We start from the raw sequence: 25358 nt of genomic DNA, 5'->3' as shown, positions 1-25358 counted from the left end.
GGGCTCGGTCCGAACGTGCCGGCGCCTATAAGACCCTGAGCGCTGCGGCCAAAGCCTATTGTTAGCCGGAGCCGGGGCGGTTCTGGGCGGCTGCTGCCGGGGGCGCTCGAGTTGCCGGCGCCACCCGCCCTCCGCCGCCTGTCGGCCGACCTGCCCACCCACCGTTCCTCCCCGCCCTGCCGCCTTGGGAACTCCCAGACCGTCTCCGCGGCCCCAGGACTCGCTCTCTCCTCCCTCCTTCCCACTTGGGCTAGGGCGGCGACGGCGGCGGCAGCGGGGGCGGCAGAGACCATCACGGGAGGAGGCAGCTGCGGCGGAGCCGGTAATGGGCCTGGGGGTGCGGGGCGGAGGGTGCCGCCTCGTCCTTTCTCGGGATCGGCCTCCCGGCAGCTGTGGAGGAGTGGTCAACCCAGAGCCGCGGGGATGGAGGGGTCAGAAATGAGGGAGGCACGGACGGGAGCGGTCGGGGGTGGGGGTGCGGGGAGCTAGGGCGCCGCTGGGAAGGGAAGGAGTCGGGAGAGGCGTGGGAGCGAGGGGCACGGAGGACGCGGGCCCGGACTGCGGGGGCAGCTTGAGGGAGACCGACGGGCGGCTTAGAAGCCGGCAGGAATTCGGATGCGGGTTGAGTTCGGAATGGAGTGGAGATGATGTACGATGGAGGGAAGTGAAGGAAGGGGAGGGGGGAAATAGAGGAAAATGTGGGAGGAGTGGTTGGGAATTTGTGAGTAGCAGGCAGGAAGGGATGGGAAACCGGGTAGGGGCTGCAAACGATTGGAATGAGCGGGAAGGTTAGCAGGAATCAGAAAAGGTGCCCCAGAGCTGAAGGGTTCAGCGGGGGTGTCCGTTAAGGGGAACTGGTGACTTGACATGTCCTTTCAACCCAGGTTCCTGATGTCTCCCATTTTTTCTGGCGTTGTGTGGGAAAACGAAAGCATCACTTTCCCTGGTTGCTAGCTTGATCTTTTTTCACAGGCCCAAACACGCAGCTGACTGCCATCCATTCCTTTTAGTGCCATGGTCTTGATTCATCCTTTTAAAGGGGTTTAGGGTGGCAGTGTGACACACAAATCGTTCTTCAGTATGAAACGTTAGAAGTTATCCCTAAGAGACACAGTGTTCCCTTGTCCTGCAGTTTTCAGTTCAAGGTAAATCCATAGTTGATTCAGATTTTCCTTTTCTTTACTGACTTTCCATTTTGCAAATGTCCAAAGCCAGGAGGATGTTGGTGTGTGCCAGAGTTATAAATGACTGGATATCCTTGAGAGTTAATGGCTCCTGCAGCATCATGTTCCATTTCTACCACAAAGATCTCATGTCCTTCATACGATGGGAGGTTAAACATGGAAAGCCAAATTCTAACCTTGTGTCAGTGAAGGGATAAAAACCAGGGAGTGACGGTTGGAGGGGGGCTTCCCTGAAATACCTAGTTTAAACAAGATGTTTTCACTTGAGCACTTTGTAAGTTCATGATCCTGGTAATCACACGGACACATGGATCCACGAAACTCATAGTATTCGAGAAGCAACTCACAGTATTTTGTAAAAGGAGAAACAGGACCTGTAAAAGGAGAAACAGGACCTGTCATCTTATTTAGGTTGATCCTGACACTTAGCAGCAAGCCTTCCTTCCTCTAACCCTACAGCTGGTAGCACTGATGATCTCACTAGAGATTTTTGGCCCTTGACCTTTAGCAGGTTGGGTTTCACTTGAGTAGAGAGGCCTTTCCCTGTGAGATGTACCTTGTCTTATTTTGGACTCATTTATGAGAGAGGCTTTCATTACCTAAACTTTGTCAATACATTCTGCATCCACAAAATTGGGGGAAGGGGCAGTTCCTTTTTTGCTAGTCTCACATATTTGGGCTTTTGTTTTTGGGGTTGGTTATAGGAATCCACATAGGCCTGAAAAGGCTTAAGTCTAACACTACAATACAGATATGCTGTAGATCTATTTTATTTGGTGCTAGCCTAAAAACTTCTATATACTATGGATCTAAATTATTTCATGTATCTTTGGGAAATGTTCAACTAGTAGAAACACTTGAGAAAAGACAGAAAGACATGTAGCTAGAAAGGGTCAGCTGACCTTTCATTTTACTGGCATAAAAGCTTTTATAGAGGTTTGCATTATTTTCTCCAAAAGCATTTGTTGTTTGAGTTGGTCATTTTGACAGTTAACTGTCAGTTATGACCTGCATTTCCAGTCTCATCGTGTTTATTTCTGTATGGGTTTAAGTGCTTGGAGTATAACTTAGAAGTGTTTTTCTCGAACATAAGCACTGATCCTCTGCCAATGAATAAATAGTTGAGAGAAGTGGGAATGACTGACTTCTAATTGTGGTTTGAAAGGAAGTTGAATTGATAAACTGGAAAGTGGAACCCATTCTTGTTGTTGCTATTTCAGAGAAAGATTTCTTCAGGCCACAGTGGAAGTGGATGGGAGGTTTCTTGGTGCCCAGTGGACATCTTTATCTAACAAGTCAAGTTCACACCAGAGAGTTGGATGAGGAGAGCTGGGTTGAAATTTAAACTTATATTGAACAGAATCATCGGATTTTTTTTTTTTTTTTTTTTTTTTAAGAATGAGTTAATGGCAGAAAAAGTGATGCTAACATCCTGGATAGGGTAAAGAGAGCTCAGTCAATATGCACATTATTTACATATATAGCCGTTCAGACATGTTAAGGAAAATACTTTTTTTCTAGGTTTCACATCTTTTTTCTTCTTTCTTACCTGCCTCCTGTCATTGCCCAGAAACCTCTATTCCAGAAGTGGAAGTGAGGAAGACATAGAGAAAAGAGAGAAAGAGAATAGAACAAGCAGCCTGCAATCCTGGCTGCACGAGAGTGCACAAAAAGTGACCTGAAGAGAAGGGATACCCTGAGGGTACCTGGGTTAAGACAGTGGAGAATCCTCATAATAAAGATGATCTTGGACCAGACCCAGCCTCCTGCAGGGCTCAAAGGAAATATTCAAAGGCAGCCACACTACCGGAAGCAAAGGGACACCTGAACAAAGGACAGGAGTGCACATTTGCTTCCAGTTGTCAATCCCCGAGTGCTTCCAGGCTGAGGAAAAAGGCACTTCCTAGTAGCAACACTAACTGGATCTCAGTTAAAACTGAAGCCAACAGGGGAACAAGGTCATGAAGAAAGGAGTGCTGGGTGTGCTGCCGCCATTTCTTCCGCCTTAAGTTTCTGCGCCTTTCTCAGGGCTTCCAACAGCGCTATGTTGGGACAAAGCATCCGGAGGTTCACAGCCTCTGTGGTCCGTAGGAGCCACTATGAGGAGGGTCCAGGGAAGAATTTACCATTTTCAGTGGAAAACAAGTGGCGGTTACTAGCTATGATGACTTTGTACTTTGGGTCTGGATTTGCTGCACCTTTCTATATAGTAAGACACCAACTGCTTAAAAAATAATCCATGAGACAGATACGAAGAGGAGCATTTTAAGATGTTCAGTCTCTTTGAAAAAAGGATCAAACTCTTGAACTCAGCATCCTAGATATGTTTGTAAATAAACATAGCATAAATCCTTAATGCCTCCTCTCTGAAATATGGAACATGATAATTGAAAAAAAAAAAAACAACAAAAAACTGAAGCCAGACTTACGTCCTTTCTGAGAAGGATTTTGAGCTCAGTCTGCTTTTTCATGTGATCGATAAGATTTTTAAGTGGGGAGGAAATATTAAATTCAGTGGTCAACATTATTTTTTTTATTCCACCCACATATGTATTCAATAGCAAAGGTCTCCCCTCCCCCATTAATAGAATGGAATGAGAAATTTGTTAGTTAATAGGCATCTTTAAGCCCAGCTGAAATCTTAACCCATAAAAGTCTTTGGCTCTCTCCATTCTTACCCATGTCCTAGGAATGTGATCTCTGATGGTAAGATCAGTAACCTGAAGAACAAAATTGATACTTTGGTTTCATTTTTAAATTTAATTACAATTCTTATCTAGTGCTTGATTAATTTTTTTCTTTCTGGCCAATTTATTTCAGGAATGTGCTTTTCTGAGACCTATGATGACAGGTTTCTTAGGTGCATCTTGTGACTTGAATGCAGAATTTTGATGAGAGCTGGCTAGATAAATTAGAAGTTCCTGAAGTACTTACTAGGTCTGGTTGACTGTGTAGAGGTGACCCAAGAGCAGACAAATCGCTTCCAAGAGACAGTCTAGAAAAACAGCTCTGTAGCAGGCATCTCTTGACACCACAGTATATTCTGGGTTAGCTGCTCTGCAGTAATGCAGCCCTGGCTTTCTGGGCAGTGTTTTTATTCCTGCTGCATAATTAGCAACTAGTGAGATCATAGTCTGGGGAGATTCTGGCATTACTGAGGCAAAAGCAGGGAGGTTTCAGATCATCACTTGTGGCTTCAGCTTTGACAGCGTTTCTGCTGAGCAGATTCATATCCTTGGGAACTTAAGTCCAAAGATGGAGGAGAAATATTTGTACCTGGGAAGTGGAATATCCCAGATTCCTTGGTTGTGTGGCAGCATGTTGAAAACACTGCCTGCCATATCAGTGTAACCAGAGTAAATTGTCACTCCTTTTGCTGTTTGTTGTGCCCTTGCTGGTTTCTTTATAGAGGGCAAAGATTGTAAAGCTACGTCTTCCTTGCACAGAGGATGATGGTAGGTCAGCTGAGCCCTATTTTATGGAGCAGTAGGCAATTGGGAAAGAGTCTGGGTTTTGAAGCCAGTGCAGATTCTAATCTTCAGTCCATTCTTTAGAACCCAATTTGACCTTTTCAGGAGCCTGGTGAGACACTTTACATTTGTGAAGATCTGGGTAAAGCATTTCCCTGACTGCCAATGTACTTTGAAATTGAAAGCCTAGAGCAGTATTTCCCAAAGTGTGTTCCCAGGATCATTTGCCCCCCCCCCCCAAGATACTCTAGAAACAAAGGGTTCCTTAATCATGGGTGCAAAACGCTGCATCCTATTTCCTCCCACCCTTCACCAGGTTCATTAGCATATTAAAAGCCTCTAAAAGGTCTTCCATAAGCAGTTTTCTAAAGTATTTTGACACAGCCGTCCCATTTCCATGTAAAAGCTATTAATATCTATGGACTTAGTTTATTTAATGGATACACTTTAGGAAATGCCAGGCTATATTTCCACTAGGAAAAATAATTGGATCTAGTCTAGGTTTAGGCACAGCCTAATTCTGCCTTTGATCCCCAGTCCCCGCTGCTGACCCGGTGGAGAGCTCTCCTGGGTGAGCAGAAGAGCAGCTACTGTTACCCCAGGGCTAATGAAGCCTGGAGTCCAGCCGGCTTGGAAGCAAAGGCCTTCACTCCACTGGGAAGGTGCTGCCGCTAGTCATCTCATTATCCTAAGAGTGACTGAGACTGGAGGGCTGGGGAGAGACAAAAGTAGGAGAGTGCTGGCTGGAGAGAGATGACCTTGTTTCTAGAGAGCAGACATCAGTGCTAGCTCGGGTGCTTTCTTCAGTTGGAGAGCCTTGTGTATAGACTTGGGAGGGGTCTGTCTTAGGACAGGAGTGCTGATTCCTCTTTTCCCCTGGGCAGAATCCTAATGCACCTGGCTGACTGGTGGTGAGCAGGGGCTTTGGGGCCAACGTGGTGGGCTCCCCAAGGAAACCCCTTTGAAACCAATGGATGCATTCACGGGCTCGGGTCTCAAGAGGAAGTTTGATGATGTGGATGTGGGTTCATCAGTTTCCAACTCCGATGATGAGATCTCCAGCAGTGACAGCGCTGACAGCTGCGACAGCCTCAATCCTCCCACAGCTGCCAGCTTCACACGTGAGTGAGCCGCTCCCTCCCTGCCTACCCCCATGTACCCCAAGCATTGGAGCCCATTGCAGCTCTTTGAGACAACTTTTGTCCAGCTTGGGGATTTGCCCTTATTCGTAATCTCTCCCACCCTTAGCTCAGCCTTGCTCTTTGGAGGACCTCATTGCTCTAATATCATAGACTTATATTAAATATGAATTATTCTAGCTGGTTTTACTTATGCTGTGCTTTGTGAGTCCCCAGAATGGGTTGAATTAAACTGAAGAAGGAGGAGTCTAGGAGTCTACGCTTCCCCACTAGAGTCCTATAGAGTTCCACAAAATTGTAGCTCTAGCAGGACATAAATGCTTACTGCCTGGACAACTGGGGCATCTCCACACTTCTTAATTCTTATGGTTCAATTAGTTTCTTGGAAAGAACTTTGGATTCTGTAGATCAAGGGTTGTCTGTGGGCTAAATCTGGCTCACTGCCTGTTTTTGTAAATAAAGTTTTATTGGAACACAGCCACACCCAGTGTCTATGATGGCTTTTCATGCTGCAGTGGCAGAATTGAGTGGTAGTTGGCAACAGAGACCTCATGGCTTGCAAAGCCTAAAATATTTACTACCTGGACCTTTACAGAAGAAGTTTGCCATCTCCTGCTATAGAGCAACACTACCAGGGGGTGTTGCCTGGTGGTCTAGTGGTTAGGATTCGGCATTTTCACTGCTGTGGCCCGGGTTCAGTCCCTGGTCAGGGAACTGAGATCCCGCAAGCCATGTGGCGTGGCCAAAACAACAACAAAACACCGTCCAAAAGAATTTTCTGTTATCATAGGAATGTTATGTATCTGCACTGTCCAGTATGATAGCCATTAGCCACATGTGGCTATTGAGCACTTGAAGTGTGATTAGTGTAACTGAGGAGCTAAATTTTAAGTTTTATTTCACTTTAACTAATTTAAATTGCCACATGTGACTAGTAGCTGCTGTATTGGACAGTGAAGCTTATGTAGATTGTTACATCCTGAAAAGATTACCTAGAGATTCTCTTCCCAGCTGATGTCTAAAAATAGATTTTGCGATCATCTGTTTGGGTGAAGTCAGTCTGGTGTCAGTGGTATGGACCAGCTGATGGTCAAGGTCCCTTCCAACTGTGCTTTTAAGATTTGAAAATTAGGAAGGTCTCTAGATACAGGGAGCACCTTTGGAGAAGAGCTGAGAGCCTAGATGAATGAGAAAGAATGAGGTCCCCAAACAGGCCATCTCTGGGTTAAAGTTTTCTTTCTGTGCTCCCTTCTCAGCCACATCCATCCTGAAGCGGCAGAAGCAGCTGCGGAGGAAGAATGTGCGCTTTGACCAGGTGACTGTGTACTACTTTGCCCGGCGCCAGGGTTTCACCAGCGTGCCCAGCCAGGGCGGCAGCTCTCTGGGCATGGCCCAGCGCCATAACTCTGTACGCAGCTACACGCTCTGTGAGTTTGCTCAGGAGCAGGAGGTGAACCATCGGGAGATTCTTCGTGAACACCTGAAGGAGGAGAAACTCCATGCCAAGAAGATGAAGGTGCCTAAGGGGTCTAGGGTCTGGTACTTCCCATGTGCCAAGATAAAGCAGAAAACCATCTAGGTCTATCATGTGGTGTTTTTGTTTTGTTTTGTTTTTGGACTGTTGCCTTTTGTACATAGAGATTTCATATCTTTCTAGTGAGAAATCTCAGATTTGGATTCAAATCTCAGTCTGAGATGCCATTCTTTTTGTCTCTGGTAGGGAGTCTAGCAGAGATAGCAAAATGGCTTCCCTAGAATTCCCTATTCTCGCCCGCTCTGCAAGTGTTTTTTTAATTTATTTATTTATTATTTATTTATTTTTGGCTGTGTTGGGTCTTCGTTTCTGTGCGAGGGCTTTCTCCAGTTGTGGCAAGCGGGGGCCACTCTTCATCGCAGTGCGCGGGCCTCTCACTATCGCGGCCTCTCTTGCTGCGGAGCACAGGCTCCAGACGCGCAGGCTCAGTAGTTGTGGCTCACGGGCCCAGGTGCTCTGCAGCATGTGGGATCTTCCCAGACCAGGGCTTGAACCCGTGTCCCCTGCATTGGCAGGCAGATTCTCAACCACTGCGCCACTAGGGAAGCCCTCTGCAAGTGTTTTTAAAGTTTAAAGTGTGAATACCTGAAGATATTCAAGTCTGCCACCCCTGGACCCTGAGGAAGCAGTGTTTCAGTTTCTTGTCAAATGATTGTCCATTGGCCTGATGCACAGAACAGGTTTTGGATCTTTTACATCCTCTGAAAGGATCCTGCTGATTCTGTAACTCCCATAGCTTCTAGGTGATAGTTTTTCAGGTATAAACAATAGCATTACCAAATAGTTATTTCGATCTGTATAGTACTGGGCCTGCAGTCTGATGCCGCACCAGCTCTTCAAGTTTAGGAGGAGAACAGGGCTGGAAGACCCATCTCAGATGGCTCTTTATAGCTACACGTTTGCTCTCAGCACTGCTTGGCACTCCACAGCCATAGTTTCCACCAGTCTGCAAAAATTGCCCCCAGAGTTCCTAGTTCCAAATTTGGAGAACACTGCTTCAGGCCTGGCCAAGTTCTTCTGGGCTCAAAGTATGCGGACCCACGTTAAAACAGGTGGCTGCATTATTTCCAGGGTTGTGGGTGAAATCCTAATGAGACACACCAGAATGTGGTAGGGTTGGAGAACTGGTGGCAGAGGATGTATGTGAACCAGATCTCGCTGCTCTCTCCCTTTGAGAGCTCTATGTCTGCCGCCCGAAGTCTACGCCTAAAGACTTTTTTACACCTGTTTTTCTAACTAGAATGACATTCAGGCTTCCCTTTCTTCTGTCTGAGGAATTCCGTCACTGACCCTATCACCTTCCTGCTGCTATAGCAACCTCTGGGCAAATAAACACTCTTCTCATCATTTGTAATGAAGGTTTTCTTCCTATTTCCTAAGAAGAAACATCTCCCCTAAATCTGGTAGAGGGATGACATGTCAAAGCAGACACCCTGTTCTGTGTCCTCCCTTGTAGGAGGTCTAGGGACAAAGCCAGGCAAACTCGAGACTGAGAAACAGCACTGCTACTTATTAAGCAGATTTAGTGAGCAGCACAATGGTGGCATCTAATACATCTTTCTGTGTCAATAGAACACCCTTACGTTGGTCCACTTTACTCTTTTCTTAGAAATTTTTCCTGTCTTTAGCACTCTATAGGGGAGGCAGTTGGTCTCAAAAAATATACATTTTGCATCTCCCATATGCCATCTAATATTTGTTTTCCCTTTGGACTTCCACCCCCCCCCCCAAAAAAAAGCTGCTGGTGCTTTGCATCAGTATTAGTACCTATAATTTTTCTAATATTTTTATTACTTTTTTTGGCCTTTTATCCATATGGAATTCATTATTATGAATAGTATGAATTGGAAATCTTACTTTTTTTTCAAAAGAATATACAGTTGTCCCAATACCATTTAATGACTAGAAGAGTCTTTTCCTTACTGATTTGAAATGCCACCTCTGTTAGAATATATTAAATTCTCATATCTACAGGGGTTTCTTTCTATTGCATGTCTCATCTCTTTCCTTTGAGAGGATAGCAAGGAGGGAGGGTGCTTCGGAGGAGGCCAACCTTGGTGAAACAGGCAGGAGCAATGCTAAGGTCTGTGGACAGGCCGCTCGTAGTCGGCCTGCCTGGGACAGAAATAATAGTCTAGGGGATCCCCAGAAGCACCACTTTATTTCTCTCATTTCTCTTATCACCTCCCCCCCAAACAAACAAACAAACAAAACAAGTGTATACCTTATTAGCCAGGTCTCTTGCATCACATCTCTCCCAGGAGTTGTTCCTTTACCAGCACTTTTCTGGCTGGCTGATGAAATAAGCCAATAGCTTGGCTTTTATCCTGCTAGTAGCTTCCAGAGCCCTGGGGATTGTGAGGCCTCATTTTCTTTACCTGAATTCTCTAGTGAGTTTTCAAAACTCATTCAGCCACAGATTGTCTTCAGCCTGTCCTTCCACTAAGATTCCCTTTCCTGGCTCTCTGTCCTTCTTACCCAGAGAACCCAGATTTCTGCCTGCAGAGAGTACACTCAGTATCATATATGCCACCCTACCTCACATACAGACTTTTTTTGAAACCAAATAAAAAAGGATTAGGAAGGAGAAAGAGGGAATTCCCTGGTGGTCCAGTGGTTAGGACTTGGCGCTTTCACTGCCGAGGGCCCAGGTTCAGTCCCTGGTTGGGCAACTAAGATCCCACAAGCCACGCGGCACGACCAAAAAAAAAAAGAGGAGAAAGAATATATTTCTTCTAGGCCGTGGCTTGGAAGTGAGGGCTTTCTTGACAGCCGTTAATAACTTGCTCATTTTTTTTCTCCTCCACATAAAATGAAGCTCTTCTGTGTATGCACAGATAATTATTCACACTGTGGGGGTTCAGGTTCATTGACAAAGACTGGTAGGTAGCCTTGTACTATACTTTAATGTACTCTTCTTCCCACAGTGTGGTTTGGGGTCCTTTAGGGTGCAAACTGAAGGGTGTTTTGCAAGGTTGTTTACATCAAAGGAACATCCAGCCATTGAAATACCTTCTCTTCTTTCGTGTATGAGAAGGCAGGTTAGCTGAAGCTAAGGGACACAAGCCTGGGAATGGAGGGTATATTTGTGGGAAAAGATTATCTTCTGGGAGGGAAGGTGAGACAGAGGTTTTAAGAGACGTTGATCCAGAAAGGTGATGTCCCTTGTGTTGATGGGCTGGTGTTAGAGCTGCACAGGCTTCCTGTCTTCCTGCTCTAGAATTGTTCTCTTGACCGACTCTATCCAGTACGGTAGCCACCAGCCATACTAGTGGCTATTTATACGTAATTAAAATTAAATAAAGGTGAAAGTTCAGTTTCTCAGTTGCACTAGCCCCATTTATAGTGCTCGGTAGCCACACGTGCGTCGGGATGGGCTGCACCGATATCTCCGTCACGGCAGAAAGTTCACTTGGCCCAAGCTGCCCTAGGTGCACCCGCTGAGAAGGCTCCTGCTGACAATGCTCTAGAGCCTGACCTTCCTTCCTGTCTCTTGGCAGCTGACCAAGAACGGGACAGTGGAGTCGGTGGAGGCCGACTGCCTGACATTGGATGATGTTTCAGATGAAGATATTGATGTGGAAAACGTGGAGGTGGATGATTACTTCTTCCTGCAGCCTCTGCCCACCAAACGGCGACGGGCCCTGCTCAGGGCTTCTGGGGTCCACCGCATTGATGCTGAAGAGAAGCAAGAACTTCGAGCCATCCGACTGTCACGGGAAGAGTGTGGTTGTGACTGTCGACTGTATTGTGACCCGGAAGCCTGTGCCTGTAGCCAGGCTGGGATTAAATGCCAGGTCGGTCCACATTTTGCTGTGATAGTATATCCACCCTAGAGTCAGGGGTGTCTAGTGTGGGTGCCAGTGAATGTGGGAGATGCCCATGCACGGGTGAACACTTCAGTTCTACAGCCTTCCTCCACCAACAAAGAAAACAAGTATGACGGGATTCTTAGGCTGTGGAGATAGCAATGATCTTTTTTTTTCTGGGTATCTCACCTCAGAGGTGATAAGCAGCAGTTGTTGGCACATGGAGGAACGGGGGTTAGTGAGTTTAACATTTAATAGCTGTCCTTGAATATTGACTGATTCCTTGAGGTAAATGGAAGCAGAGGACTGAGGTAGGCCTTTAGATTTTATCCTACAAACACTTATTCACAGTACCTCTACTCCAATTTTGTAAAAATCAGAATAGTCCTCAGAATCTAATTAAGGATCAGATTTGGGCTTAAATCCATAGTGTCCTAAAAGATAGAAAGCATCATCCCCCAGAGGGCCTTCTGACAAGGGACAGTTTGGAAGACACATCTCAACTGAAAATGGCAGTACCATCCCAAAGAATGAAATTTATCTGGAACCTGTATACTGAGGCTGTGGTGCTGAGTCCTTGTGGTTGAATTTATCCTAACCTTTTCTTTCTTATTTTCAGGTTGGTATCAGATAGCTATAGCAGGTCCGACCAGATAATGCTTTTCAGACTGAGTCCCGTAACGAATCAGTCTGTTATACACAGACCTGAGGACAGTCCTAAGAAATGGATTGTTCCTAAGAACTGGAAGGGAGAGTTCTAGAAGTTGATTTCATAGGAAGACACTGTATTTGTACAGAAGACTTATTTGTCTTCTCACAATTTTAATTTTATTTTTGATATGTATGGGGTGTTTTCATTTGGGGGATTCAAAAGGGAAATAAGGAGGTAGAAAGCATCTCCTTTCCAGATATCCCTGGTGTATAAGTTAATTATCTTGATAACTGCTTCCAAACCAAGCTAGCCAACCATCAGGGGAAAATGAAGCCGGTAGTGAAAAGCTGGCCATTATTTTGTTCGAAACTTCACTATAGCACCTTGGCAAACAAAGGCACTTTTGCCTAGTTTCCCCATTATGTATTGCTTTGGACTAGCGAGATCTTCTACCTCCTTTCCCATGCCTGTCATCAAAGAACACAGTAGGCTTGGGCCCTGGCCTTTTGTTTTCTTAATAAAGTAGGTAGGTTCTGGAAAAGTCTCTGAGGCATATACATTTCTTTTCTCTGAGAACTGTCAGCTTTCAGAGAGGTATCTCTGGTCTTTTGACTGGAAGGGCCCTTTGACATGATCTTTGTCTTCTTTTTGTTTAGAAGAGGAAACAAAGCCCTGGAGAGAGAAATGACTTTCTTGAGGTCACACTACTAATTAGTGGCTGTGCTAGAATGGAAAGGCAGGTGGTCTGATAACTCCCATCTAGTGCTCCGGTAGCTCACACTGCAGGTTATGTTTTGAATTGGTTGTTTCTCTTGTAAGAGGACCTCAAACCCTGACTCCCTGTGTTCGCCAGCTAACGTCTCGTATCTCATCTGGCCTCAACCTCCTTGTCCCCTCCTCAGGTGGACCGCATGTCCTTTCCATGTGGCTGCTCCCGGGACGGCTGTGGGAACATGGCTGGGCGCATTGAATTCAACCCAATCCGGGTCCGGACTCATTACCTCCACACCATCATGAAGCTGGAGCTGGAGAGCAAGCGGCAGGTGAGCCGCCCGCCAGCCCCAGACGAGGAGCCCTCCCCCGCTGCCAGCTGCAGCCTGGCGGCAGCACAGGGCTCAGAGACACAGGACTTCCAGGAGTTCATCGCTGAGAATGAGACGGCGGTGCTGCACCTGCAGAGTGCGGAGGAGCTGGAGCGGCTCCAGGCGGAGGAGGACTCGAGCGGCTCCAGTGCCAGCCTGGACTCCAGCATAGAGAGCCTGGGCGTGTGCATCCTGGAGGAGCCCCTGGCTGTTCCCGAAGAGCTGTGCCCAGGCCTGGCAGCCCCCATCCTCATCCAGGCTCAGCTGCCCCCAGGCTCCTCCGTGCTGTGTTTTGCCGAGAACTCGGACCAGCCGACTGCCTCAGCTGTGAACAACCCATCCTACTTGAACAGTGGGCCCCTGGTCTACTACCAGGTGGAGCAGAGGCCAGTCCTGGGGGTGAAAGGAGAGCCTGGTACGGAAGAAGTCCCGCCCTCGTTCCCCAAGGAGAAGGATCTGAGTGTCTTCTCTCTCCCGGTTACCTCACTGGTGGCTTGTGGCCCCACAGACCCGGCTGCCCTCTGTAAGTCAGAGGTGGGGAAAACATCCACGCTAGAAGCGCTAGTGCCCGAAGATCGTAACCCCGAGGAGCCTGAGGATGAAGACTTCCGCCCCTCTTGGTCCCCCTCAAAGCTCCCCTTGCGCACGGACAATGAAGAGGGCTGTGTGGTGGAGAAGACCGCACAGCAGAGTGAGGCCCGGCCCCCTGAAGAGCCTTCCCGGGAGCTCCCTCTGGCAGTGTGACACGGGGATGGAGATTATGCCTCTTACCCATTCTCTATTTATTCCCTTATTTTATCTAACACCATTTCAAAAACAAAACTGTAGAAGCAGCTGCTGCTCCCATGTTATTTTATTGGGGTCTTTGGGGTACGGGTGGGAAAGGATTGTTTGTACAAGTATTTTTTAAAGGGCCAAGAGAACCAAGGAGACCAGCCTCAGCTCGATCTGGGGATAGAGTCTTGGGGCAGAGGAGGCTGCATACTGAGCTTTCTGGGCCGTTGGAACAGCACTACGATCTCACAGGAGAAGCTGGGTAATTCAAACAGCTGTTCACGTAGGGACCAGAACACAACAATTGGAACAGCATGACAGAGCCCCTTCCCTCTCCTGAGCTCCAGGCAGGGAACAAGCTCATTTTCCTCAGTGGTTACTCTGATATCCCACTTTGGTGTATCATAATAATACAGTTGGAATCATCAGCTGGTTGAGTCTAGAGAGGAGGGGGTGAAAGGGTCTCTGCTTCTGTACAAAACATCCAGGATCTATAAAAATTTAACCTGCGTTCCCTGGGCCCCTATTTGGTAAATAAGTTAATATTTGACATGTTTGGTGTTCTCTGACCTGTTCCCCACACTGGGGATTCCTGGTCTTAACTTGAATTGTTTCTTTCACATGTTCTTAGGTACTAGAGTTAAACTGGTCTTTTTTTTTTTTTACCCCTCTGTCCTTTTTCCTTTGAAGGGAAAGAGCTAGATTGGCTGGGGACGTGGCATCAAGAGCCTGAGTCTTCTGTATATGTCTAACCCCAGCTCCATCAGGCAGCTTTAGTCTGGGGCTCACACATCCCATGGGAGGCCTATATGGAGCATTAACCTGTGTCCAAAGGAGGCAGCAGGAACAGGCTGCTGTCTGGAAAGATGACTTTGTGCCATGCTTGCTTTTTGTCCCCCCACCCCAATTTGAGAAATTTGAGCTTTAAAGGAATGTAGGATGTGGCAAGTTCACCAACTAGTTTTTGTTTCCTTTTTGTATCTGCCCTCGTGGTCCCTCTTGGATATACAGGGTTAGAGTTCTTATACTATATTCTTATACTGTTCACCCCCAATAACTGCAAATGCTTATTGGATCCCTCCCATCTTGATATATAAAGATTGGAAGCCAAACCAGTTCTTAAATGCTACATACAACTTCCAGGTTCTGAAGAAGTCAAGTTCTGACTGTAACCTTTGAGGTCTATAGAGTGGGACTCAGGTTCAGTTTGTACCTGAATTAGGGGGGGATACAGTTCCTGTTCTCTTATGTCCTGCTTACGTTCCAGGATGTCCTCCATTGAACACCACTGAATTCTTTTTTACTAGCAAAGTTATCTTTGCCTGTTTTATTTCATTCTTTTTTTATGGCCTCTGTTTGAAGAGGGAGGCAGTAGGGAGCAAAACACTCTTCTTTAGCATCCTTTACACCATGCTTCATTACTGCTATGGTTTATTAACCAGGAAAAAAAAAAAGTAAAGAACTTTTTTTTTTTGGTGGAGGAGATTAACTGTTCCTACTTATCTTGCTCATAAAGCCTTTTCTTGTGGGATCTTAAGGCCCTGGTGTCTGAAAGCAACCTTCATGTACATCGCAGCAGCATTTCACCTATCAAACCTAAACTGAGCCTGAAAGGCCTCATATTTAACACAGATACATCTTTTAACGCATTCTGCCTCTCCTGTTCCTGTTTTTGCTGGGTTTTACAGGGGAGTAAAATAAGTCATAGGGGAGTTAATAAGTCATAGGCCCTTATCTCTCCCCATCCTCTAGTCTCACGAAATGGAGTTGAGAGTCTGAAGTACCTGAGATCTAGGTGCTACCCCGAACTGAGCTACACTCTGCCACCTTAGACTGGTCCCCTCAGATACAAGACTGAAGTTTAATTGGGAATTTGGAGAAGAATCTAGAAGTTTGTGTTGGAAGGTGAAGGTGAGCGTTATACATTCCCTCCTTAGGAAGGCTCCAGCCTAAGCTAGGGAGTGGATCTCACCTGTTCAGTAAGACACACATTTGGGATCAAACCAAGAATTTGCATCTAACTAGGCTCATTGCCAACCTCCAAGATAATTTGATTTTTCTGAAAAACTAGTTTCTTAATATAAGTCCATCCCTTCATTAACTCTGCAATTCTGACTCACCTATCCCAAGCTTTTAAATGCTAAATATTAACGTTTAGCATTAACTGTCTTGTCAAGCAAAGGGCCTCTTCTACAAACCTGATCCATCTCGTTTCTGGTGCTACCTGAGTCGGACAGAATTATAGCTCATGGTTGCTAGAAAGGCTAGGCCTCTGATCACAGAGGCAGAGAGCTTCAGTCCCGCTTAGTCTAGGCCTAGATAAAAAACTGATTCATTATTACAACGCTTAATTATTTTCCAATTTCCTTTCTCACCTACTGTACACAGGTAGTATTTTCAATGTGAATCCAAAGCTTGTCTGGTTCTCTGAAAAAAAAATTTTTTTTTTTTTGCCTTTTAGGTCCTTTACATTGTGATAATGCTGTATTTAAAGAGAATATTTAAATGTAATATTAAAGAAATATTCAAAAGAATGGTGTGTTATTCTTTATCTTGGCAGACCACAAGTCAGTTACTTGTTAGAGAAAAGATGCTTCTCTAGCATTGTATATAAAACCAATTAGGTCAGTTAAGGATTAATGTTAACAATAGGAACGTTTTATGGTGGAAAAATAGAACATTCTTTGGAGCATCAAGAGCTTGACTTGCATCATATGCCCTAACATACCTTTTCAGCTGAAGCAGGCCTTGATCTGCCCTGCTGGAGCTTTTCCCACCTCAGTCCCTACTCTTGGGGCCCACTTTGTAACTCCATTACTTTATATATATATATATATATGTATATGAAATTCGCTATTCCTGGTTACCATCTTAAAATCCAGCAAGAGGATCAACTTCAAATTAGCTCCTTTGTCATTTCCATCTCATCAGAAGGTTCTATTCCAACCAGTTATCTCGCCATTAGTTAGCTTATGTCAGTCAGTCTTGTAAAAGGAGCCTTAGTAAAATGATTAGGGTATGCATAAGTAATTTCCAGCAACTGGTTTCAGGCAATCTTTACTTGAGCTTAAAAACAGTGCTTCAAAAAAAAAAAAAAAACAGTGCTTCATGCGTTTACAATAAGTTACTACAGGTCACTGATACACACAGACAAAAGCTGAACCCAACTTACTATCTCAAAGTAGACCTCGCCTGGTCTCCGGGGCTGGGCAGTAATTAGTACCTTACAGGATTGATCCATGGCCCAAAGAAGGCAGCCACTGTCAGCTACAGTTGGATCGCTGCAACACAGTGGAAGTAGCAAAGAGTTTAAGATCCACAGGGGCTGTAGCCCAGTCCAGAAATTAAGAGAGGGAGGGGAAGGCTGTAAACACTTGAGTTAAGGAGCGCTTGTATTTCCTTTCATCTTTCCATTAGAATGTTCCCATAAGTTATTTACTTAACAAAAAAAAAAAGACCAAAAAAAAGTTAAGGTGCTCAAAGGATTTGAAAAAAAGGGAAGTGGTTTAGCCCTGTGAGGGGAACAAAAAATAAAAATCCCTATTTTTGGTCATATCAAAGTGCTGACGGGGGCATCAAAGTACATGCATGGATATAAAGGCTCCAGTTTAAGTAGTGCTGTTCCTGTCATCAGCCAGAAACTGTCTTGAACAAAAACAGCTGTAACGAATGTGGCAGTGGGTAAGTCCTAGGCCAAATGAGGATTCCCACCTGGGGCAAAAGCTCACTTCCTGGGATCCAAACTTAAAACACCATAGTAAAAGCCCAGTACAAAGGCTGCTGCCAGCTCCAGCGAAATCTGAGGAAGTTGGGATGACACCTCTCGTGGGCCGCCCCGGTAGGAGTGTTTCTTTCAGTTCCAGCTGCCACACGGGCACCTGCTCCTCTGCCTTGCACACGCCTAACAGGGCACACACTCTTTGCTGACAAGTGCTGTTTGGTCCCACGCTGCCGGACTATGTGACTGCATGCAGGACAACGCCACCCGCTCCTTGTCGGCTCAGCGCCTTGTCCCAGTGTAGTTGATGGAAAGCAGGACCACATTGTGTAGCAAGAGGGACAGCTCAGCTTCTGAAAACAACATCAACGTTAATGGTTTGGCCAGGGAAGAGTTTGCCTTCCAGCTACCTTGTTAAGCAGGGCTTGACACCAGAGGCAGGAAGCCAAGTGCAGGGAGGTGTGACATTAAGAGGCCACTGTCCTCAAAGTCCCCCTGCTTCATTCCAGTCCCTACACGTACACTTTCTTTCCTTCCACCAAATAACTACATCTACTTAATTCTCATGTGATGGCAGTAGAAAATTCAGAGATGGTAATGGTACTAAACCCCACTGTCACCCTTCCGAATTTTCCGGTAGAAGCTGGTCCTCGAGGGACATTTCTCAGCCCCAAGGAGATTAGTTGGCCTACCCTGATGTTCAGAGGCTTAGAAGATATTGAGGCCTAGCCAAAGGTTCCAAACAGGAGACCCACAGGCCTAATACCCACCCGCAGATACTTTTTGTTTAGGCAACTCAGTGTTTTCATCCTGAATCTGAATGCCTTGGGACTGGTGCTTCTCCCTGAGTTACATGGCAAGGTCTGGAGACATTTCTGGTTGTCAGAACTGGGTGAGGGGGTGCTACTGGCATCTAGTGGATAGAGGCCAGGGATGCCTGCTGTATCATCTTATAATGCACATGACAGCCTCCACAGCAAAGCATCAGTAGTGTCAAGGTTGGGCAACCCTGCTTCACGCTCAGGCTCCCACAATCCCTAGTCCTCCCTCTTGTCTTGCACAGTCTACTTCCTTACCTGCCTAGCCCCTGTAGGCAAGTGAGTCTGCGCCCTTTCAATTAGACATATATATTAGATAAGGGTCTCACGCTACTTAATAATTAACTCCCAAATAAAACCTCAGAATAAAATACAAAAATGACTTGGATTTTAGTGGCATAACCACAGGCATCTGTCTCACCTTTCAGGCTGCAGGAAAGCTGCAGCCATTCTCCCAGCCAAGTTCGACACCTCTCTTCAGCAATATGGGTGGAATTCAGGCCACGAAGATAACAAGCCTAGATCGCTCAGAAGAGAAACAATCCTTAATTATCACAGAGCAAGTATGCCAAGGAAGTATAAACCCACAGAGAGCCCCAAATCCCCTTTATTTTTTTATTTTATTTTTTTTATTTATTTATTTAATTTATTTATTTATGGCTGTGTTGGGTCTTCGTTTCTGTGCGAGGGCTTTCTCTAGTTGCGGCAAATGGGGGCCACTCTTCATCGCGGATGCGCGGGCCTCTCATTATCGCGGCCTCTCTTGTTGCGGAGCACAGGCTCCAGACGCGCAGGCTCAGTAATTGTGGCTCACGGGCCTAGTTGCTCCGCGGCATGTGGAATCTTCCCAGACCAGGGCTCGAACCCGTGTTCCCTGCATTGGCAGGCAGATTCTCAACCACTGCGCCACCAGGGAAGCCCCCCAAATCCCCTTTAAATAAGTTAAAACCTCATCCCCACAAGAAACCTTTCACCATGGCAATATGAACTCTGATAGACAGGATGAGAAGCAAAAAGGCCTATACAATCTATAACAATAGATCTAAAGTGTAGTGTCCTTGCTTTTTGAAGGGCCAGAAGAAAACATACATAAACCAAAATTATTGTGGGCAATTCCTTCCCACTAGTTAAGTCCACCCAGAAAAAAAAAGACACAGAAATGAGGTGAGAGAATAAAGAGCCTGGGCTCTGCTGTAACAAGCAAGACAAGGAGCTCCTTGGAAGCTCCCAGCCCCGTGAGCTCAAAAGCCCACCAAGGACTGCAGGTTGGTATTGCAATCAAGCGCTTACCGACTTCACCTCCTGGGCAGTCAGCTGACCAATCCCCAGCTTTGCCAAAGCCTTGTCCAGTTGGTGAATCACAGTGGTATGAGTCTTTAAACGGTATCTCAACAAGACAGGAGGCAGGTAAGGTGTGAGAAGCATTGCTCGACTCAAGGCTTTCTGTGACACAATACAGGGGGAGAAAGTCAACTCGGTGTTACTGCAAGTAAGACCTGAAGCAAGGTGAGGCCATGGAATAGAGAAAGCCTCAAAGTGCTCACCATCTGCAAAGCATGGAGCTGGTTCATGCCCAGAGGATGGTTAGAGAAACACTCTCTCAGAGCCAGGATATCATGTATTGCTGGGTGGGTACCACGCTGCATCTTGGGAGAGGTAAGAGATGGGCAGATGTTAGGAAGGTCCAGACTAGCCTTCTTACCCAGTTTTAGTGCACGCTGGATCTAACAAGATTCCTGGTTTGCAGGAAGGGTTAATTGGAGGAATACCTTGGTGCACAATTCTGTCATATGCCACCGGAGTCCTGAATCAGAAATGAGAGGGATAACCTTTTCTAAATAACAAAGAATTTCTGGGTGGGACTGCTTCCGGAGAGCATGATAGATATCTAAGAAATCAATTTGTTGCTTTGGGGTCCAGAAATGTTGGATCAGCAGTTGCCTAGGAAACAGGTACCTGAAAAGAAAAGGAATCACAAAGTCACTTGCTGAAACTGGCATCTTTCAAAGTGAGCTAAGAAAGCATTTAGCAGACATGAATGCTAGGAGGAAGAGATGAAAACACTATTTCCCTAACTTACTGTTCTTTCCTTTAAATGAGTGTCAGACCAAGGTTTAAAGATACACTGAAGCCCAATTTCAAGCAACGTTACTGAGGTTATGTAAAAGGAATAGCCTTGCACGCAGCGATCAGATAAATGACTCCTTTTGAATCAAAGCATGTGATGAACATATTTTGGACAGAGCTGCAGACAGAGCTGGACTTTGTATGTGATGTTGACAACCTCAAACTGTTCCCAGTCCCTATGTGTATACAAAATGGAATTCCTCTAATTCATTTCTCTATACAGGCGGTGGTTTTAAAACATGGTCACAAATTCCCTGGCACTCCTCTTATTGAGAAGTGAGGTCTGTGCCTCTGGTTTTTAAAATCTGGGTGAGTGCATCAACCAACAGAATAGAGCAGAAGTCTTTGTGACTTCCAAGGCTAGGTTATAAAAGGCCATGATGCAGATTCTCTTTTTTTTTAAAGTTTCTTGAAACTTTAAAAAAATAATTAATTAATTAATTAATTTTATTTTTGGCTGTGTTGGGTCTTCGTTGCTGAGCGCGGGCTTTCTCTAGTTGTGGCGAGCAGGGGCTACTTTTTGTCGTGGTGTGCGGGCTTCTCATTGCAGTGGCTTCTCTCGTTGTGGAGCAAGGGCTCTAGGTGCATGGGATTCAATAGTTGCAGTGTATGGGCTCGGTAGTTGTGGCTCGCAGGCTCTAGAGCGCAGGCTCAGTAGTTGTGGCACACGGCTTAGTTGCTCCGCGGCATGTGGGATCTTCCCAGACCAGGGCTCGAACCCGTGTCCCCTGCACTGGCAGACGGATTCTTAACCACTGTGCCACCAGGGAAGCCCCATGCAGATTCTTATTTGCTGGAACACTCATTCTTGGAGCCCTAAGCTGCCATGTAAGAAGTCCCGCTGCCCTGAAGCCACCACATTACAGAAGCCATATGCAGGCACCCTAGTTGACAGTTCCAGTCTTCCAAAGCCATCCCAGCTAAGGCACCAGACCTAAGAGTCACCTTAGACTGTCCAGACTAGTCCATTCACCAGTTTTAACTATCACTGAGGGACACGGGAGAAAAATCTTTCACCCACCTGAGCCCTGCCCAAATTCCTGCCCCATAAAATCATGAAAATGGTGGTTGTTTTAAGCTATTAAGCTTTGAGGTTGTTTGTTATACAACAATAGATAACTAGAACAACATGCAAGGTCATAGTTTAAAACTGTCATCTTCAGATATAAGGTAAAGTAATAAAGAGTTGTATTATCAGAATATGAAATGCATTTTTCTCCTGAAGAAAAAAATTTGTCCCAAGTTGCTATGCCTCTAAGAGAGTGGGTTGCTGCCTCTAGGGATGATGGAAAAGATCATTATCTTATTTCACATCACACAGGAGCAGCTAAGAGACAGGGAGAAGCTAGGCCACCTACTCCTACAGCTGTCGCAGTATCCCAGGTGGCTTTTATGAACCTTGGGCTAATGAGAAAATTGGAGCAGAAGTTTGATAACCTCTGCCTAACTTCTGAAATGGAAAGTCCTTAATTTGTAATTTAAAAAAAAATCTACATATCTTCAGTATGCTGGAGAGACAGAACTCTGTACTCACATTAGCAAGAAGACCAGGTAGTTGGCAAAGGGTGGAATGGAAAGAATACCTAGGAAAAGACACTTGGTGACGTCTCGACGGAACTAAGCAGAAATAAACACAGATGCAGTTTTAACCCAAGTAAGTTTTTAGTACAATGGACAATCCCTCCACCCCACCGTGCAGTAAACTTCTATTAGAGCCCAGGTAAGGATCAAGGTTATTTCTATCTACCTCTAGTTGGTAAGTTCCTTAAGGACAGGAGCCCTGCCTGATCTGTTTACTTTTGTATCCCAAACAACGTCTAGTACAGGGCCTGACAGTATACCAAATCCCTAAGTAAATTCTTCCTGATCTGCAGAATGGTCCTAGATTCTTACTCTCAGCTTCAAAACTACCATCAAGTTACCACCAAATACTACTTTCCTGCTGCCTTTGGATCCTTCCTTGCAGATTTTTATATGTTCAGAAACGAACTGCACTTTACTGTCCACAACTTTTATTCAGAAAGTGTTCCAGAAACTCTACGGAGCTCTGCTACGGAGGCTCACAACTCTGAATGAACTGATTCTGACAAATGATCTGATCTCATGGCACGGGGCAACAGCTTGGTCAGTGGTGAAGAAAATAGGAATGAAAAGACTTGAGATCTGGGTTAACTTTAATTATATCACCGTGAACTTCTGGATATCGGCCCTTGGCGCATACCTGTCTCAAATGCTCCATCTCCCGGTATGAAAGTTGATGAAACTTTATATTGTGCTTCCACATATTTGTCTTTATTCTTCTAGCCTTTTTGGCATCAGCCCATAACATCTGCAATCCTACCTCATTAAAGTAGAGGACAGAGTGTGATGTTATCCCAATCTGATTACCACAGCCTTTTGTTCCATGTTCACCCACAACACACACTTGTCCCTCCCTCCCCAATGCTACTCTAAATCAAAGCTTTAAACCAGGTCACTTGAAACTCTTGTGAGGCTGACCTATATTTCGTTTCTTATCCTTCTCCCCTCTGCCCCCTTCCACCCCCCTGCCCCCAGCATATCACCTCTCTTCCTGCCAAGCTGGCGTTCTGTGATCTACCAGGGAATGGTCTCCCTCTTCTGGTTCATTACTCACTCCCTTTTTTTTTTTTTTTCACTCCCTTTTCAAAATTAAACTTCAAAGCTCTTTAACCTCAGGAAGTCTTGCTCAATTAACCCTTTGTATATCTCAACCAGATATTAACTTATCTCCTTTCTAGAACACTTTTATAATCACTGGAATTCAACATATTTCTAAGATTGCATTTTCTCTTCATTCCAAGATAATCCTTACACTGATCTAGAACTTTAGTTTATAAAAATGCTTTCCTATTTATGAATGAAATAGTATAATGTCTAGGTTGGCTTCAAAATAATACAGGAGAAAGCCAATGTATAAATGATATAAGACTGGTGGCCGTGAGTCAATAATTGTTGAAGTGAGGTTGAGAATATGGAAGTTCATTGTATTACTCTACTTCTGTGTTATGTTTGAAATTTTCTGTAATAAAAGGCTTAAGCACAAACAACCAAAATGCTTTCAGACTCTTTTTTTCATTTGATTCTAGTTATAAATCGGGGAGCAGACAAAGCAGCCATTCTTATCTCCACTTTACAGCTTTTGCAAGTCCATGAAGCTAGTAATATTTATGATAATATTCAGAGCTGACAATGTGGGAGTTTACTATAATTGGTGTTATGATAAAAAAAAGTATAGAGTATAATAGTTATAGCTACACTTACTGAGCACTTACTATGAATCAGGTTCTAAGGACTTTACATGTATGGATTTATTTAATCTTCATAGCCATGCAGTCAATAGGTAGGTTCTATTACTACCCTCATTTTACAGATGAGAAGACCAAAGAACAGAGGGGTTAAGTAACAAGTCCAATCACCCAGCTAGTGACTAGTTGGGATTTGAACCCAGGCAGTCTGGCTCCAGAGTGGACACTTGACACTGTACCATCTCCTAGTAACTAGCAGAGCTCTGATTTGAACCGAAACATTCAGAAACCAAGTACGCGTAGTGCTATTTCCACAACGTGCTATCCAGGAGAGATCTGTGACTAACATTAGACCACATTTTCTTACAAGCCAAGTCAACTGGTAAATCACAGGGCAGGTCTGTGCAGCTATAGATCTCTGTCCTTGTGCACGACAAATAATTTCTACTATAGTCAGATGTGTGGTTAAGAAAAGTACAAAAATACCTATACTCCTCCTGGGTGTTGTCAAAAGTTGTTTCTCAACATACCTTTCTAGAAACATCAAGAAGGGCTAACTTATAAGAAATAGTTTAATGCTCAAGCATTTATGAAACAGAAGACATACCAGCTGACACTCCCATCGCAGAGCCTGCAAGTGACCTTACTTATTCTAACTCTCTGACACTGCCCAAGAGCTGATTCAATGGATTTTTATTTTAGTTTTGTCTTTACCTTTCATGAAGATTGTATACAAGACATAGAAGCGGGGGAAATGACGACCCAAGAAACGATGGTATTTCCCATTAATCACTTTTGTCTTGGTCACCACATAAGAAATCAAGCTCTTCACATCTGCCTTTGGAGAAAGGTGAAGCTTTGAAGACCTACAAGGAAGATGAAAGAGACTATCTGGGAACCAGCCCTGGAAGCCCCTTCACGCCTGGGGTCCATAATGTAAAACATCTGCTTCAGAGAATGTATGCTAAGACCTGAAACTTCTGAAATCCAAAGAAGATCTTGAGATCATGGAGAGATAAGCAGTCAGACTGAGAAAAACAGATAGGGCAGATGAGAGGCCAGGCAAGAATGGATGTCGGGGAAGTGGTGACTCTGGAGAGAGCGAAGGCCTGAGGGACAATCTGAGCAGCAGGCTAAAGCCAGAGAGGTGAGATCCAGGTAAGTAGCAGTAAAATCTGAACCGAAAAACGGAGGCTCAGGACACGTGGGGAATTCAGACAACATGGGGCACTGAGATTTGAGAGGGTCACGAAGCCAGGTCTCTAGCAGGGATCCCGGTGCGAATTCTGAGCGGCAGAATAAAAATCCAGGGGCCGGGGCGTGGAGCCCTGAGAATTAAGAGACAGCATGCAAACAAAATTGAGACACTGGAAGAGCCTGAACGTCAAAAATGCTTTTCTCTCTCCAAGTCCCTCACCGAGGGGTCCCCCAGGCCAGGCCAGAGCGAACAAACTGCAGCCTCCGGGCGACATAAGGTCCAGGGGGCCCCGCCGAACCCCACAAAGCAGCCCGAGCCCAGCACACTCTGGAGACCGCCATCTTCGCAGTGAGGGAGGGGCAGACGAGAGTAAGTTGTCTTCGGGTCAAAGTTCCCGTACGTTGCGTTCGTTTGACAACGCATGCGCCTTTCCTGAGAGCTGATTGGTAACCGTAGACCGTTGGCCTCGCGCTGCCCGGGCGAGGAGCGGACGCTTAAGGCTAAGTTCGGAAGGAGGGCCACGATTGGACGCCGCCAGCACTTCCTGGTTTAGAGGCGCCGGAAACCGGCTGTCCCGGAGGAAGCGA

General features: G+C 45.5%; 3 protein-coding genes across 7 annotated transcripts; 2 read left to right on the top strand and 1 right to left on the bottom strand.

Moving 5' to 3' along the window:
- The first annotated feature begins 78 nt into the window (after positions 1-78).
- CSRNP2 (cysteine and serine rich nuclear protein 2) lies at positions 79-16123 on the top strand. Of its 2 annotated transcripts, none has more exons than XM_059935899.1 (5): positions 79-322; positions 5539-5775; positions 7050-7309; positions 10828-11124; positions 12691-16123. In XM_059935899.1, the coding sequence occupies exons 2-5, from the start codon at positions 5625-5627 to the stop codon at positions 13612-13614; spliced, it is 1632 nt and encodes a 543-aa protein (XP_059791882.1). In that variant the 5' UTR covers positions 79-322; positions 5539-5624; the 3' UTR covers positions 13615-16123. The 2 variants fall into 2 exon arrangements, with proteins under 2 accessions (XP_059791882.1, XP_059791883.1); XM_059935900.1 differs by lacking the exon at positions 79-322 and adding an exon at positions 751-1145.
- LOC132373195 (cytochrome c oxidase subunit 7C, mitochondrial-like) lies at positions 3112-3571 on the top strand. Its single transcript, XM_059935902.1, has one exon. It carries the CDS (start codon positions 3229-3231, stop codon positions 3418-3420), a length of 192 nt encoding a protein of 63 aa, XP_059791885.1. The 5' UTR covers positions 3112-3228; the 3' UTR covers positions 3421-3571.
- A 1435-nt stretch (positions 16124-17558) lies between the features above and the next one.
- LETMD1 (LETM1 domain containing 1) lies at positions 17559-25127 on the bottom strand. Of its 4 annotated transcripts, none has more exons than XM_059934591.1 (9): positions 24991-25127; positions 24288-24439; positions 22481-22644; positions 21842-21924; positions 19950-20136; positions 19725-19826; positions 19471-19623; positions 18602-18698; positions 17559-17715 (listed from the first exon to the last, which is right to left on the bottom strand). In XM_059934591.1, exons 1-9 carry the CDS (start codon positions 25110-25112, stop codon positions 17645-17647), a joined length of 1131 nt encoding a protein of 376 aa, XP_059790574.1. In that variant the 5' UTR covers positions 25113-25127; the 3' UTR covers positions 17559-17644. The 4 variants fall into 4 exon arrangements, with proteins under 4 accessions (XP_059790574.1, XP_059790572.1, XP_059790573.1 ...); XM_059934589.1 differs by having other exon boundaries at positions 22529-22644; XM_059934590.1 differs by lacking the exon at positions 24991-25127 and having other exon boundaries at positions 22529-22648; positions 24288-24348.
- Between the last annotated feature and the right edge of the window lie 231 nt (positions 25128-25358).

The sequence above is a fragment of the Balaenoptera ricei genome, chromosome 10 (assembly GCF_028023285.1).
Source record: "Balaenoptera ricei isolate mBalRic1 chromosome 10, mBalRic1.hap2, whole genome shotgun sequence".
NCBI classification, from domain to species: domain Eukaryota; kingdom Metazoa; phylum Chordata; class Mammalia; order Artiodactyla; family Balaenopteridae; genus Balaenoptera; species Balaenoptera ricei.
The sequence above is the reverse complement of the archived record's forward strand: the minus strand, read 5'-3'. Positions and strand labels throughout refer to the sequence as shown.